This window comes from Oncorhynchus masou, chromosome 31 (genome assembly GCF_036934945.1).
Source record: "Oncorhynchus masou masou isolate Uvic2021 chromosome 31, UVic_Omas_1.1, whole genome shotgun sequence".
Classification (NCBI taxonomy): Eukaryota; Metazoa; Chordata; class Actinopteri; order Salmoniformes; family Salmonidae; genus Oncorhynchus; species Oncorhynchus masou.
The window spans coordinates 20,005,473-20,022,874 of NC_088242.1; the positions used below are offsets into that span (position 1 = coordinate 20,005,473).

Consider the following 17,402-nt stretch of genomic DNA (forward strand, 5'->3'; position numbering starts at 1 on the left):
TGGGCGAGCAGTTTGCTGATGTCAACGTTGTGAACAGAGTGCCCCAAGGTGGCGGTGAGCTACGGACAACGAACACAATTGCTTTTTATTAATGGCAATTTGAATAAACAGAGATACCGTGACAAGATCCTGAGGCCCATTTTTGTGCCATTCATCCGTCGCCTTCATCTCATGTTTCAGCATGATAGTGCACAGGCCCATGTTGCAAGGACACAATTCCTGGAAATTGAAAATGGCCCAGTTCTGCATACTCGTCAGACATGTCACCTATTGAGCACGTTCGGGGCGCCAGGTAGCCTAGTGGTTAGAGCGTTGTGCCAGTAACTGAAAGGTGGCTGGATTGAATCCCCGAGCTGACAAGGAAAAATGTGTCATTCTGCCCCTGAACAAGGCAGTTAACCCACTATTCCCTGGTAGGCTGTCCTTGTAAATAAGAATTCGTTCTTTAACTGACTTGCCTGCTTAAATAAAAACATTTGGGAATGCTCTGGATCGACGTATGTTCCAGTTCCCGTTAATATCCTTTAACTTCTCACAGCCATGAGTGGGACATGCCACAATCAACAACTCTATGCGAAGGAGATGCGTTGTGCTGCACGAGACAAAATGGTGGTCAAATCAGAGACCGACTGGTTTTCTGATCTATATCCCTACTTTTTATTTTTTAAATCTGTTATCAACAGATGCATATCTGTATTCCCAGTCATGCTAAATCCATTGGGGCCTAATTGATTAATTTCAATCGACTGATTAACTTGTATTTAACTGTAACTCGGTAAAATCTTTAAATTGTTGCATGTTGCATTTATATTATTGTTCAGTATACATTCATGACTAGACTAAGACGCTTCGTGCTTGTGCTCATGTAACGAAACGGAGGTGAATAACTGTATCGTTGGGGGTGTTGCCGTATAATAAATCCATAAAATGCAATGTAAGATAGAAAATAGGGAAGTAATGGTCATAATATGTACATTTACAACCGTCTATCATGTAAAATTATAACACTTCTCAGATTGGTTAAAAGTGGGGGAATAATATAACTCGACAATAAGCAAAAACCCCTCTACTGATCTCTTGTTCCCGACCGTTAGCCTTTGAACCCGTCACGTGGTGCGGATGCCCTTCCATTCCTCGCACTTTAGGTTAAACATGGCTGCGCTCTTGAGATCTGCACGACTTCTGAAATGTTCGCCATCGGGCTTTCTTCAAAGAACAGGGACGAACAGAAATGGACCGCAGCTCAGTCGACTGTACAGTGGAGCGATCGGTGGTAAAGGCTCCGGAGTCTGTTCAAGACAAATCGTCCCAAGCCCATACAGTGTACACAGGTAGCGTAATGCTGGCTAGCCGGTCCATGCTGGATTGGCATCCTACGGTTGTCATTGAGCTTCAATGACAGTCATAGTAATGTACCTAAACATTAATATGACCGGTTATCATGAGAGCAAACGTATTGATGTGTGTGTGTGTATGTATGTTATATACTGGTATTAGCCTGTATTATTTCGTCAACAATCTAGTATGTAATAAAAATATGGCCTCCTTGCATAAGTCCTAATGACGTTCAATTCACATAGCTAATTATAACAAAATCATTTAACGTTTGCTAGCTATCTATGTTGTATGGGACGACTATTAACTAATTGTATTTAAACTAGTAATCCTGATTCTGCTCAATGAATATACAAAGAACTGATGGCTACAATCTGAGGGCTTGACGCCATCTTCTGCTCCATTAAAATAGCGTTAGCTAGCCCGGGAGGGGTTCGATTATGTGATTTGAAGGAGTTGGTGACTACACTTAGGCCCACAGGCCTGTATAGGGTGATGAGTGCCTTTCGGATCAGGCAAGGAAGCAGGGGTGCTCAGGTCAAGGTCATTCTTGTGGCACCGTGGCCTTTAATGGGAGATCCAAAACTTTCTTTGCTGTAAACCTTATAGCCTATTGCAATAAGCCATATATAACCCATTGCCCGGTCTTCCCTCTGCTAGGTGTGTGTGGCCCTATGCAGGGGTACGTCACTACGCCATGGTTACAGAGCAGCGGGGGCTACCCACTGATGAGTCCAGTTTGGGTGTGCGATCTAAGCAGGCCCAGCAGTTTGACTGGGCCCTGGCAAAGCTTGACAGTTCAGTGAGGAGGACGGGACGCATCACCAAGACCTTGCTGCTGCGCATCTTCCACGACATCTGCCGGACAGGTAAATAGTTCTTCTTGATGCACCTATCCCGTTAGCGGGATCATTTTCGTCAACATTCGCTGAATTGCAGAGCGGCAAAATCGAATTAAATTACTAGCAAAACACAGCTGAGCTTAATGTTAATCTGGCTTGTCAGATTTCAAAAAAGCTTTTCGGCGAAAGCATACCAAGCGTTTACGTAAGGACATCTCTCAGTGCAGACAAAACATTACAAACAGCTAGCAGCCACGTAGATAGGTCACGAAAGTCAGAAAAGCAATCAAATTAATTGCTTACCTTTGATCTTCGGATGTTTGCACTCACGAGACTCCCAGTTACACAAATGTTCCTTTTGTTCCATAAAGATAATTTTTATATCCAAAATACCTCCATTTGGTTGCCGCATTATGTTCAGAAATCCGCAGGCTCGAGCTGTCACGACCTGGTAGACGAAAATTCCAAATAGCATCCGTAAAGTTCGTAGAAACATGTCAAACGTTTTTTATAATCAATCCTCAGCTTGTTTTTACAATAAATAATCTATAATATTTCAACAAGACTGTAGCTTTTTCAATAGGAGAGAGAGAGAAAATGTCTGCTCCAAGCTGTCGCGCATGCAAACCGCTGCTGGCACCCAGCCATACAATGACGCAATGTGATCTTTCTCGCTCATTTTTCAAAATAAAAGCCTGAAACTGTCTAAAGACTGTTCACAACATGTGGAAGCAATAGGAAAAGGAATCTGGTTGATATCCCTTTAAATGGAGCGAAGGCAGACAAAGGAACAGAAAGCTTTCAGGAAAAACATCACTTCCCGGTTGGATTTTCCTCACGTTTTCGCCTGCAATATTAGTTCTGTTATACTCACAGACAATATTTTGACCGTTTTGGAAACTTTAGAGTGTTTTCTATCCTAATCGGACAATTATATGCATATTCTAGATTCTGGGCTTGAGAAATAGGCAGTTTCATTTGGGTACCGTAATTGCTGGACTATTAAACTGAATATAAACCGTACCCAGTGAATTATTAAAAAATATGTATTTTGTACATAAATAAGCCGCACATGTCTATAAGCCTCAGGTGCCTACCGGTACATTGAAACAAATGAACTTGGTCACTATCTTCCTCCTCCTGTGGCACTGAAACCACTGAAGTCATCTCCTTCGGTGTCGGAGTTGAATAGCCTCAGAAATGCTTCATCCGATGTTGGATCGTTTTCATTGTCGCTCTCGTCACTTTCATCCGGAGGTAAATACCCCGCTGAGCTCATGCTGCCCCTTCAACACGCAGCAGTCCAGCCTTTCGAAACCCGTTGATGATAGTGGATTTTTTGACAATGCTCCACGCTGTCAGGACCCACTGGCAGACTTGAACATAAGTTGCTCTTCGCATGCGGCCCATTTTAGTGAAGGATTTCTCCCCACTTGTCATCCAAGCCTCCCACTGAACAAGGAGCGCCACCTTAAATGCACGATTTACACTGATGTCGAGTGGCTGCAAATACTTTGGGCCATCTGCTTTTCTTCCCTCTGAAAGCTTTTGTTGTCTTTTTGCACTGAGTCAGTTCCTCACGCTGCTGTTTCCAACGTCTTATCATCGACTCATTAAGGCCAAGCTCCCATGCAGCAGCTCTATTTCCTTTTCCAACAGCCAGATCGATCGCCTTCAACTTGAAAGCTGCATCATATGCATTTCTCCGTGTCTTTGCCATGATGAGGGTGACAAAATGACTACCGTAATCAGAATGATGGGAAGTTTGAGCGCGCTCGATTTACGTCACATTATGTGACGGTGCTCAGTTTTTTGGCGGCATGAATCTTGCGAAAGCGGGAAAAATCCATAAATTAGCCGCGTCATTGTATAAACCGCGAGGTTCAAAGCGTGGGAAAAAGTAGCGGTTTATAGTCCGGAAATTACGGTACGTTTTTCATCCAAACATCAAAATACTGCCCCTTACACTCAACAGGTTAAGCAACTTGGACAACTTTCCTCCATCCTTTGAGAACCTCAGACTAGCACCTCACTCCTTTTTTTTGTGTGATTTTTTTTTTTTCTTCTACGTCTTGACATGCTTACCCTCCAACTAACACATGGCTTGTACTTCTATATTTTTTTCTCTCTTTCTCAAGGCTACCCTAGTGGGAACCAGGCCCTGCTCCTCCTGCGGAGCTGTGGCTCTCTACTGCCTGAGATGCCCCTGGCGGAACGCACTGAGCTGGCGCACCGAATCTGGGACAAGCTACAAGAGCTGGGTATAAGGCTGCGGGCATAGAACCCAAACCCAGAGGGCATTATTGGGACAGGGCACTGGGAAAAAATTATCAGTGGATGTAGGAGGGTCAGAAGACAATGAAAATGGAGGGTGAATGGAGGTCCGACTGAAACTAACAGTGCTGTGGGAAGAAAAATAGGGTATTGAGATGACAAAATTGATTGGCTGACTAGTTTGTGGTCATGTTGGTGATTAGTAAATGTTCCTTTTTTACTGTCAAGGTGCCTCATACGATGCCAGTCATTACAACGCACTGCTCAAGGTATACCTGCAGAACGAGTTCAAGTTCTCCCCCACAGAGTTCCTGGCCAAGATGGAGGCAGCCGGCGTGCAGCCCAACAGAGTGAGTAGATTCACTGCATCTTATCTATCTTGATGTTCTTTATGACGGGGAAAAATGAACTGGAACTTTGTTCTTGCTTTTCTTTTTTAGCTGTCTTTCTTTATATATTGTAACTTAGCACTTACGTCGTGGTAAGATGGTCTTCGATGTAGATGAAAGCTTGAGATGACAGCTCTCCTCCTGTTTAGGTGACCTTTCAGAGACTGATTGCATCCTACTGCCATGATGGGGACATTGAGGGTGCCAGGTAAGACAGACTTTTACCAGTTTATTAAGACAGAGACTTGATTCCGGAGTAATGTGAAGTGAAGGACTGTTTATTGTGTCCTCATCACACTCCCTTTCAGTACAATCCTGGGTTTCATGAAGAGCAAGGACCTGCCAATCACAGAGGCTGTTTTCAACTCCTTAGTGACAGGTCATGCACGTGCAGGGTGAGTGTTACATTTGAATCCTTGCTTGTGTTGTAGGTTATGTATTTATAATGCATGTCAATGATAAGTATAAATGTGCCCCTACCGCCTAATTCTTAATGTGTTTTGGTCTTGTTAGGCTGTAAATATCAGAGTAAGAAGTTGACAGACACAGTTTGAAAGCTCCAACCAAGTTTATTCACCCATTGGGTCAATACAGCTGCATAAGACAAAGACACGGTTCCACCAGTGATAGTATGTATATACCCCAATTTGGGTAGTCTCTCCTCTAAACATTACATCTTTATTGCTAGGCAGGAAGTTAAGTGATACAGGCAGTAAACTGTTCCTTCTCCCTTCATGTGACCTTACCTCGAACCCCCTTCCTCACTAATCCACATCTCTCCACCCTTATCAGTGCCTGCCAACATGTGATCATCTTCCTACTACAGATAACCATTAACTTCTGGTGTAGACCCTAGACCAGGGATTCCCAACTGGTGGGTCGCAACCCCTCTCCATGGGGGTCGTAGGATGATTTTAAGGGGTCATGGGACTTTTGCAAGAATATAAAAATGTAATTCATATTTAGAAAGGTAACCGCCACACTGAAACTTTTATATTGAAAGGATATGGCCTCGCCGCATATTGTTGCTGACTTTCACAACGTTACCGTGACACACCGCTGCACCACTTATTGTTGCTGACTTTCACAACGTTACCGTGACACACCGCTGCACCACTTATTGTTGCTGACTTTACACCTACAGTGTGTCAGCAGTGTAGAAATGACTAGCCCCCCCCCCCCACTTGTGGATAGTTAGCTAGCCTACATGTGTTAAATGACAGCTGTCAGAGTAAAACATTTTAAAACATTCAGCTCCCTCTTCATCTACTTCTGCTTCCAATGTCAACAACAAGGCAGAAAATACGACCCCGACTTCATCAATTATGGTTTTAGAAGACAGACTGTCAGCTAATGAAACCCTCCAAAATGAAAAGGCATCTGGGCACCAAGCATCGAAGTCACGAAGATAAGACAACTGACTTAAAAAACAAGTAAATCTAGCAATGCAGAGGATCTCATACTCCCTGCTGCGATTGATTTGTTCACTGAAATCTTGGAAGAGTCAGCCGCCAACAAACTTAAAACTATACCCCTATCCAATGACACCATGAGGAGGAGAATCCAGGACATGTCTGAGGACATCAGAGCGCTTTAGTGAAAATGGCCATTACACACTGCAGCTTGATGAATCCACAGATGTAGCTAACCATGCAATTCTAATGGTCTATGTCAGACACGTGTGGGATAATAACCTTTGAGGAGCAGTTCCTTTTTAGTGCTGATTTGCATACCACTGCAAAGGCTGTCTTTAACACAATTGATATGCACCTGGGCTCCGAGGGACTGGTCTGGGATGGGTGTGTCGGTGTGACAACTGATAGGGCAGCTGCCATGACGGGATAGCACTTAGGAGTAGTAAAGCAGATCCTGGAGGAAGCACAGAGTGCAACGTGGAAACACTGCTTCCTACACAGGGAGGCATTGGCAGCGAAGGACATGGTGCCTGAGCTCCACGACACTATCCAAGATGTGTGTCAACTATATCAAAAAGAACAGGTGTTTCCAGGCCTTCTGTGGGGAGTGGGCGCCATGCAGAGGTCTGCTGGCTTTCCAGGAGTAAAGTGCCGGGTCGCTTTTATGAGCTTATTTTGGAAAATGCATTTGTTTTTATGCGTTTATTTTGGAAAATAAGTCATCTCTGCCCGAACATTTTGATTGTGAGGAATAGGTTGCCCACCTGGCAGATATTTTTGATCATTTGAATTTGCTCAATGTGTCAATGCAAGGGAGGGGGCACAATCGATTTGTACAGAGAGACAAAGTGGATGCCTTCAAGATGAAGCTTACCGTTTGGGCAAATCATATTTTTAATGGGAGTATTGACATGTTTCCCAACGCCCACAGTCTGATCAACAAAGCACACGGTGTCGCACTGGGGGGGGGGGTTGAACAGCATCTTGTCAGGCTGCAGGGAAAATTGTGTGACTACTTCCCGAAGGAGAACATGAGACGACGTCTGGATACGGGGACCCCTTTCGAGTAGAGATGGGAAGCGTCACATTGCCCAGCAATGAAGAGGATCTGCTGGTGGAGCTGTCATTTGATCGCGGACTGAGCATGTGCATCCCGGAAATGACACTGCCGCAGTTCTGGTGAGGCTTAGTGGGAGAGTATCCTGCTCTCGTCTGCCATGCAATCAGAATCATGCTACAGTTCAGTACTACCTATCTGTTTGAAAGTGTGTTCACTGCTATGGCCATGCTGAAAACTAAAAGCAGAAATAAACTGGACAGCCAGCATGACCTCCGAGCTGCCCTGTCAACCATCACCCCAGACTTCAATAAATGTATCAAACTGAATAAACACCCCCAGCTTTCCCCCTGATAGGCCACACACACACACACACACACACACACACAATAAATAAACTGGTTCATGAGTTATTGTTCACGAGGGTAATTATTATTAACTAATTCTGACATTCATATTACATGTTATTGAACTGGTTAAACTTACACCTTTAAAAAATTTAAAAAAAACTTTAAGGTTGTGAAACTATTCACATGGTAATTGATGATTAAGAATTCCTAATGATTGTTTTTTCTATTTGAACTGGTATGTGATACTCTTCATTAACATTATTGGACTGGTATGTGATACTCTTCATTAACATTATTGGACTGGTTTTAATGTCGTGTTCTGAGTCTGATAATGTATTACACCCCACTCCTGAACAGTTCTCCTAATTAAAATGTCTTATTCTCTTGAATGTATGTTTTCTCAGTTAATATGGCTGTGTAATTACTTTCTTTAATACCATAATAGTAGGCCATTGAGACAGTCTATTTTGCAAGTGAAGAATACAGCTGCAATACATTACAAAATGTAATATTGGGTCGCGACTCAATTGTCATTGTCAAATTTGGGTCCCCAGGCAAAACCTGTTGAGCACCACTGCTCTAGACTATGCCACCCCTCATGTCTCTAGTATAACTAGTGATTAACAAAATTGTCACGTTTACAAATCTGAACCCATCAGTCTTATTGTGTTGACTTGTGTGTCTCTCGTGCCCATACAGTGACATGGAGAGTTCAGAGAGCATCCTGCAAGTCATGAAGGGGGCAGGCATCGAGCCGGGCCCTGACACATATGTGGCACTGCTCAACGCCTATGCAGAGAGAGGGGATATGGACAAGATCAAACAGGTGAGTGGACCATTGGGTTTGTGTGAGTGGATAAGATCTAGTAGGTAAGTGACACCATGTAGTGTGCATGTCGGGGTTTCCATTAGCCAGTAATGGCCAGCTTTTTGTAACAAAAAACAAAACAACAACAAAAAATTGATAGAAAATTGTTGCCTGATAATTATCCAGGAGAAGAAAAAATCATTTTGTAAAATAATGCTTTTTAGCCTATTCATTGATGGAAATAGATTTGACTGATCATGCTTATCGGTCTATAGGTTAATTTTCATAATTTAGTGGAATGAAATTGGCGCGTGTGGAGTATTTTCATTATGTACAGTGCAGTAGGAAAGTATTCAGACCCCTTGACTCGTTTCCACATTTTGTGACGTTGCAGCCTTATTCTAAATTGATAGAAATCTTATTAATCCCATTATGACAAGGAAAAACCTCTTTCTGGTGTTTTTTTTGCAAATGTTTTAAAAATAAATAACAAATACCATATTTACATAATTACTTATCTGGGGAAGGGTACCAAAAACATTCTGCAGCATTGAAGGTCTCCAAGAACACCGTGTCCTCCATCATTCTTAAATGGAAGAAGTTGGGAACCATCAAGACTCATCCTAGAGCTGCCACCCGGCCAAACTGAGCAATCGGGGGAGAAGGGCCCGGTCAGGGAGGTGACTAAGAACCCGATGGTCACTCTGACAGCGCTCCAGAGTCCCTCTGTGGAGAAGGGAGAACCTTCCAGAAGGACAACCATCTCTGCAGCACTCCACCAATCCGGCCTTTATGTTTAGAGTTCCCAGACGGAAGCCGGAAGCCGGAGACTAGTCAGCATTGAGGAAAAGATGAACAGAGCAAAGTACAGAGACCCTTGATGAGAACCTGCTTCAGAGCGCTCATGACCTCAGATTGGGGTGAAGGTTCACCTTCCAACAGGACAATGACCCTAAGCACACAGCAAAGACAACAGAGTGGCTTGGGGACAAGTCTCTGAATGTCCTTGAGTGGGCCAGCTAGAGCCTGGACTTGAACCCGATCGAACAAATCTGGAGAGACCTGACAATAGCTGTGCAGCGACACTGTGCTGCGATACTATCCAACCTGACAGCTTGAGAGGATCTGCAGAAAAGAATGTGAGAACCTCCCCAAATACAGGTGTGCCAAGCTTGTAGCGTCATACCCAAGACGACTTGAGGCTGTAGTCGCTGCCAAAGGTGCTTCAACAAAGTACTGAGTAAAGGGTCTAAATTCTTATGTAAATGTGATATTTCAGTTTTTGCTTTGTCATTATGTGTGTAGATTGATTTGGGGGGGAGAAACGATTCAATCCAATTTAGAATGAGGCTTTCTAGACAACTGGGAACTCTGAAAAATATTAGGTCAATTCATGACGTCAGTGATCATTGTCGGAAAGTCCGAGCTATAGAAAGAGGCCTGAGATCCCGAGTTGGATGACCGTTCAAAATTATTTTCCCCAGGCTATTTCTTTCTTGACAAGCTGACCAATAGAATAATTACCTTTTAAACTTTTCTACTGTAGTAGATTGACAGGCTAGTGATTTTGCTGTTCATTACTCATCTTGTTGACTGAGGAAAAGTCCATGTGGACAGTCTAACATGTCTAAAGTGCACATAAGAATTTGTTTTCATCCTCGACTTGCATGTTCGGTTAATTACCATATTCTAACAGGGATTTGTCATTCTGAGAACCATGGGTCCGTTAATTAAAATGTTGTCGGTCAACAGAAACCCTAGTGTGTGAGTGCGAACTGACCCTCCCGTGTGTCCCATCCCCAGACTCTGGAGGCTGTGGAGAACACAGACACCAGTCTGATGGACAGAGACCTGATGCAGGTGGTATTCAGCCTGTCCAAGGCAGGCCATCAGCAGCACGTACCAGAGATAGTGGAGCGTATGAGACACGAGAGAGGATATGTTCCAGGTATGATCAGCACTTTTTACAGTGATATTTTTTATAAAAAAAAATATATAAAAAAAATTCAGGAACTTGCAATGCAAGTGAAGGTTTAACACTTTATTGTTGAGGAGTCCTGTACTAGACAGTGCAGGGACTGAAACTACCCCTGAACATTCTGGTTATGCATTGTTGAGATAACAAATATTGGATGAGTCAACCCATCTTTCTTGTCCTCTCCCCCCTGTAGATGCGATGAACTTGTGTCTGAGCCTGATCACCCAGGGCCAGGAAGACACAGCCTTCACTGTGCTGAAGACCTTCCCCACCCTGCAGCAAGAGACGCAGAGTGGAGACTCCCCCACCCTGGGCAACTTCTTCCTGCGTCACTGTGTCAACATGGACAAGGTAAGGCTTTAGTGTTTCCACGGCAGAAAATACAACAAAATGTTTTAAATCAATTTCATGATGGTATGACATTTTTAGTGTAAACTTAAACAATTTCAACCATATATGTGCAAAAGATAATGGAGCTATATACTTTGAGAACAATTACCTAAATGAAAACTAGACAGTCGGAGAATCTTTGTTATAATGCTTGAGTTACTCAGATAGCATAACGACAAGGCGTAAGCCATGGCCAAATGTGTAGAATTGTAGGAAATTAGCTTTCAAACTGCAATTTTTGTCTCTGCCCCATGGCTATATGTGTGGAATTGCAGGAAATTAGCTTTAACAACAAAATTGCCTCTGCAATCAAGAGGGGGGCCTCTAAAACCGCACCATTGGCCACGGCTGCCACCACGCCCCCCCGCTAACTCTGCCTGTTGAAAAAAAACCTAGGGGAAACAATGGTTCTAGACCAGGATTGCCCAAACTCACCTCCTGGAGAGCTACCCTTCTGCACACTTTAGTTCCAACCCTTATCTACTACACCACATTCTACAAATGAAATGTCCATCTGTCTGTGTTTTTAGCCAGTGGATAAGGTGGCGCGCTACTGCAAGGAGCTGCAGGACTCCAGCTACCACGCTACTCCCCTGCAGTTCACCCTCTACTGCTGCCTGGAGGCCAAGAAGACTGGTACGCTACATCCTTCTGAGAAATGCACAGGAAGGAGTAGGAGGCAACACAGCCCAGGGAGTTCTTCATCTCTCTAATATTCCCTCCTTTTCTCCAGCTACTGCAGTGGAGGTGATGAAGATGATGAAGGAACAGGGGCAACCCATCAGACCTCACTACTTCTGGCCCCTCCTCACACAACATGCCAAGGACCAGAACACAACAGGTATGGAAATGTGATTAAAACCTACAAACACGGAACCATTTGATATGAAATACTGATAAATAGGGATTGAAGGGGGTAATTTCAGCTCCAGTGTTCTCTCGATACCCTCCATCTCCATTTGTTTAGTCCATTCATGCTTTGTGATTGGAGATTCGGATATGAACCAGTACCACCCTCTGGGCTAGCCATTGTAGTAGATTGACGTTCCAAGTTGACCACCCATGTTCGCTTCACTTGCCAGGATGTCCCTGGGTCACTCTCCCCTCTTCACGGGGCTAACACAGAGAGTGACAGGGTTCAGAATGAGTGAGGAAGCTGTCCGTCACGGCTTTGTGGACGGTGACGCCTCCATGCCACTCCCTGGTGGGCGCCGGGTCTGATCCCTAACCCACCACAGGGCATGATGGGACCTGTCTGATGTCACTGTCTGAGAGGTCACTCACATGACCTACACCCACAGACTTCTCTCTCGCTCCAATACCATAAATATATTTTATGAGAGAGGCACTCCTGGAACTAGATGCTCTGATGCTTGAAATAGTTCTAAAATGTGTGCATTTTTAGAAGGGATTGAAGATAGTTAAGGTATTGGTTTTAAGTCACTATGGTAGAAAGGCATATGTGTATGTGAGAGCCTAATGTGATGCCCTGAGGGCCAATGCTGCTGTGTGTCTGTCTACTCTAGAGATATAGGCTTTATGTAGTACTCTCTGGATAGAGAGACTCTCTGAGCCCACAGCATACTCAAGCCTTGGCCAGGTTATGACTTCTCCAGACCACTCCTTTGTAAGGGGCTTTTAAAGTAGGAGGGCCTGTCAAATATTTATGGGCCAGAGTGGTCCACCCTGGAACGATTTCACTAGTTTGGGGGCAAGTGGGGGGAAAGAGGTCGGATCTGAGCCTGAGATGGAGAGAGGGCACTCCAGGCAGAACGGAATAGATGATGACCCCCCCCCCCCCCGTTTCTCTCAGGGGACCTCTCGGAATAGATCTTAGTGAAGGTCAAGGAAGGTCGCAGGATAACTACTGTACGTTCTTATTCTCCTAGACTAAAACAGGCCCAGGACTGGAAGTTGTTTTGGTTGTCTGACTGTCAAACTGTACTTTCCTTTCTTCCCCTCTTGTTGCTCTGCTGTTCTTCAGCTTTCGTGCTACCTCACTCCTTTTCAACGTCCCTCAGTGAATTAGCATAATGGCAGGTTTATCTAAGCGATGCTCTTCTCTCTCATATGAGGAGCAGGCTGATTTGACCTCTACCCTGCCCTGAGGGGGAAAGGATGGGGTCCCCCTTTTTGGTGGGGATTGGGGGACGGTAGCCTGAGAGGTTTAATCCCCCACCCCCTACCTTCTCCTGTGGGCGTAGGGGTCACAGGTCATTCTGCTACAGTGGCTGTGGAAGCCTGTAGTTTCCTATAGTCCAGTTTCAGCCCTGAAGAAACTACAGGGCCTCATGGGAGAAGGGGGTTTAGGAGCAGTTCATCCTTCCTGTTTTCATATTCTGATATAGAAAACGATTAATTGTGTTGCTACTTTATTTCAGAAAGATAAATGGTCCAAGGCGAGTTCATACTCGTGTCATAATGACCATATTTGGACATTATCATGTCACAAAATGTTCTGCCTTTGAGAAGCGATACATAGTCTTTTTGTTTTTGGAGTCTTAGTTATAGGTGAAAATGGCTGCTTCAGGAGGTTCAGAGTAGCGTGCTAGCAGACTCCACCCTGGTTTGAACATATCGGACATCCATTTAGTTGTCGGACCGCTTAGCGGAAACAAAGAAACTTCTCTTTCTTTTATACTCTGGTTGTCCCTGTGTTGTTAGCGTTAACCCTCATGAATGATGCAGCCGCTGTTTGGCTGCAGGAGGGGCGTGTTTGTGTCCATCCGTGTGTGTGTGTAAAAGCGTTCGGGGTCAGCGTGGTGGAGGTGATGTGACTGATGCGGAGTGACTTGATTTCATGTAAATGCGAGCGCTCTGAGGGAATTCACTTTGGATTACCCGCACCACTGTGCACCGGCATGAAATATTAAGCGCCATGTCACTTTCTGTCCACAGGTGTCACTGGCGGGCAGGAGCGGGGGCTAAAAAACTTAGCATTTTGATGAGGTGTGGATTTGGGCAGGCGAGTTTGAGGAAGCATATGCTCTGCTTTTGTTCCCACCAGCCGTGAGCCACGGCCGGCTTGTCACTCCCGAGCGGGGAGAGCTCGCTTATCACTTGTGACAACGGTGAGAGAGAGAGCGAGAAAGTGGTGCGGCGAGCCGCCTCTGCTTTACGAAGAGGCTTTTATGTTTTGTGAGGTGCAGATTAAAGCCCCCCTGTCTGCCACCAGGCATCCAGTCTACCCCCCCCCCTCCCCCCAACCAACTCTCCTCGACCTCTTCAACAAATGCCCCTTTCCCTCTAACCCAGCTCTCACCACTTCCTCTCCTGCCATCCCTCAGTCCACCCTGTGAGTGTTAGTGTGGTAATTAATGGAACAAGAAGTGATTCCATCTGACATCGTCACAGCCACCTGTACTCCTAGAGACAAAAACCGAGAGCGGAGGGAGGGAGGGAGGGGTAGAGCGAGGCAGAAGGTACAGGTACTCATTTCAAGGACAGAGGAGGAGTGTAAGAAATGGCAACCAGTTAATTCTGGTCCTCTCCTTGCTCTTCTCTTCTTTCCTTTTCCCTTTCTATTTGTCAATCTCTTGACTCAGAGGGCTTCTCATCTAGTCTCCTCTGCCTCAGTGGACATGTAGTTATAGTCTGGCCTGCGCATGTACCAGGATGTCTAAGGTGAGGATTAAGCCTTCAGTCCCAATGAGTCAGTCTTGTCAGTCACTGTGAAGTTCCTCTGCTGTGCTCCAGCCAGCCTCATGCCTCACCTGTTTAATATTAGAGGGCTAGATACACCTGCTTCAATTGTAAGATGAAGTGCACTTGGAAAAAGCTAAAAAGAAAAGTTAGCTAACATTTCTTAACACCTTTTACCTAAATATCAAAAGGATCATTTGTTCTACTTTATGCAGTGAGTTTATGAACCATGTATATGAAGCCTGTTTGAAACCCCGATGTTTAGCGTTCGCCAAGTAACCACTGAACCAGCGCCCACCCTGATGCTTTTAAAAGCAACTCACTCCCTCGCACACTTGCTTTCGTGAAAAAGTGCTGATTCTAGAATCTCATGTGAGAACCAGGTCATATACAGTATATACTGAATATATAAATATCAATGCAACATGCAACAATTTCAACAATTTGACTGAGTTAGTTCATATAAGGAAATCAGTCAATTTAAATAATTTTAATAGGGCCCTAACCTATGGATTTTACATGACTGGCCCACCTACTGGGGAGCCAGGCCCAGCCAATCAGAATGAGTTTTTCCCCACCAAAGGGCTTTATTACAGACAGAGATACTCCTCAGTTTCGTCAGCTGTCCGGGTGGCTGGTCTCAGATGATCCTGCAGGTGAAGAAGCCGGGAGTGGAGGTCCTGGGCTGGCGTGGGTATACGTGAAGCCGGTTGGACGTACTGCCAAATACTTGAAAATGACGGAGGTGGCTTATGGTAGAGATAGTGGACATTCCTGCAGTCAACATGCCAATTGCTACACCTGTCAGGTGGATGTATTATCTTGGCAAATAAAATGCTCACTAACAGGGATGTAAACAAATGTATTCATAACATTTGAGAGCGAGAAGCTTTTTGTGCGTATGGAACATTTCTGGGCTTTTTTAAATTTCAGCTCATAAAACATGGGACCGACACTTACCAGCTCCATTGACATGTTTTCTATCAGTCTGGCTCGCCCAGAAATGGATCATAGATTATTCAACAGGAAAACAGGTGCTCTTCTCCTTTCATAAAAAAATGAAGAAAGGATGAGAGGACACTCACAGGCTCCATTGAGAAGAAAGCATCAGATCTACTTTTTTTCTTTCTTGAAAGCAGTGAGGGCAGTGAGCTGTGAGGGAGAGAGAGGTGAATGAAGGACACATATGATGGAGTGGCCTGAGTGAGCCAGGTGCCTACCTGGTTAATGCTACCCCTCTCCCTCTCTCCTTCTCCACCCCCAGCTGGGGCTCCTAAGTTAGGTTTTAATGGTGGATAAAAGCAGGTCCTTATCTTTTATTCAGGTGTGTTTTGGGGCGGTGGAGGGTATTACCAGGTGAACAGAGACCCTCTCAAGAGGATTGAGATACAGAGCGCTGTGTGGGCCTGAGTGGAGTGTAAACACACACACACACTGAGGGAGCCAGGATGTGTCTGCGCTCACATACAGCACTGAAACACTTAGCCTGCCCTTTTGCTGAAGTCTGCATGGAAACCTACATGAAAACATTGCTAGGTATTTCTCACCCTAAGAAAAGCGTGCACACAGTCACACTGGTTCATTCCACTCTTGGCCTCATATGTCCGTCCAGGCCTAGGCAGCAGGGTGCCTGTTCCATATGCATGTGGGTGTACCTGGGGCGGAGGCTTGCGAGGAGAGCAGGGTGGTGGTAATAGGTTTGGAGCCTGGCCCCTCAACCCCTTGATGGTGCAGGGTTGGGGTCCATTTCTATTTAAATTCCCGTCAACTCCGAAAGTAAACCCAATTCCAAATGTCCTTCACTCAAAAGCATTAAAGGAAATTGTTATTGGAATTTCAGTGTGCTTCCTGAATTGACTGGAATTGGAAATGAGATTGACCCCATTCCTGATGTCCACTGTTGTACTGTGCTGTAGCCGAGCTGGGTATGCTAGTCTGTGCTGTAGCCGAGCTGGGTATGCTAGTCTGTGTTAATGTTCCTCCAGGGATCATGGAGGTGTTGAAGGGCATGCAGGAAGTGGATGTACCAGCTGATGTAGAGACAATGTCCTTCTACGTTCTGCCTGCTTTCCCGAACATAGACGCTGCCCGGGATGCATTCAAGGTACGGTGGGTGCGTGTGTCGGGTGGGTGGGTGGGTGTGTAGGGTGGGTGGGTAGGGTGGGTGGGTGGGTGGGGTGGGTGGGTGGGTAGGGTGGGTGGGTAGGGTGGGTGGGTAGGGTGGGTGGGTAGGGTGGGTGGGTAGGGTGGGTGCGTAGGGTGGGTGCGTAGGGTGGGTGTGTAGGGTGGGTGGGTGGGTGCGTGTGTAGGGTGGGTGCGTAGGGGGGGTGGGTGGGTGTGTAGGGTGGGTGGGTGTGTACGGTTGCATTTTATATATTTTTATGTGTTTATGTGAATGGTATGTATTTGTTGAAGGAAATGGGCTGCTCCTTGGAGTCTGAGGGTTTCTTGTCCTCTGAGATGCGCTCTGAGGCTAGTAGTGGGAACCTGGCAGGACTGTTGGTTATGAGTGAGTATCTACCTGTATTTCAACTCCGTCTTAATGGCTTTCTCTGTGCATTCATCATGTCAAAACACACATCTATTACAGGTCATTATGCCGATAATCATGTCTAATGCACTTCCCTTGTTTTCATCACCATCTTTACTGTATTAGTTGTTATCCTCAATCATGTACACCAACATACATCTATTACAGGTCGTTATGCCCGTAATCATGTCTAATGCACCTTCTTTGTTCACTTATGTACACCAACATACATTCATGATGGCCCCATTCCTAGTCACTCATAGTTCAGAGACGTCCAAGAGGCACTATCTACCGTGCGTAACTCTCTGGGCCCAGGGTTGGGTTCTGGATGATGCACCGGGGAGTTGACTCTCGTCATCAGCATCTGGCCTCTGTTTTGCCTGGAGCCTAAT

General features: G+C 45.2%; 1 protein-coding gene across 1 annotated transcript in view; it reads left to right on the plus strand.

Annotated features, from left to right (window-relative positions):
- Nucleotides 1-1,119: 1,119 nt before the first annotated feature.
- lrpprc (leucine-rich pentatricopeptide repeat containing) overlaps nt 1,120-17,402 on the plus strand; it is a 70,175-nt gene continuing 53,892 nt past the window's right edge. The window contains exons 1-13 of the mRNA XM_064950281.1: nt 1,120-1,331; nt 1,996-2,204; nt 4,316-4,438; nt 4,680-4,801; nt 4,990-5,048; nt 5,149-5,235; nt 8,362-8,488; nt 10,274-10,418; nt 10,642-10,799; nt 11,369-11,474; nt 11,572-11,679; nt 16,466-16,584; nt 16,896-16,989. Coding sequence (XP_064806353.1) covers nt 1,120-1,331; nt 1,996-2,204; nt 4,316-4,438; nt 4,680-4,801; nt 4,990-5,048; nt 5,149-5,235; nt 8,362-8,488; nt 10,274-10,418; nt 10,642-10,799; nt 11,369-11,474; nt 11,572-11,679; nt 16,466-16,584; nt 16,896-16,989 — 1,669 coding nt within the window. The remainder of the gene's footprint in view (nt 1,332-1,995; nt 2,205-4,315; nt 4,439-4,679; nt 4,802-4,989; nt 5,049-5,148; nt 5,236-8,361; nt 8,489-10,273; nt 10,419-10,641; nt 10,800-11,368; nt 11,475-11,571; nt 11,680-16,465; nt 16,585-16,895; nt 16,990-17,402) is intronic.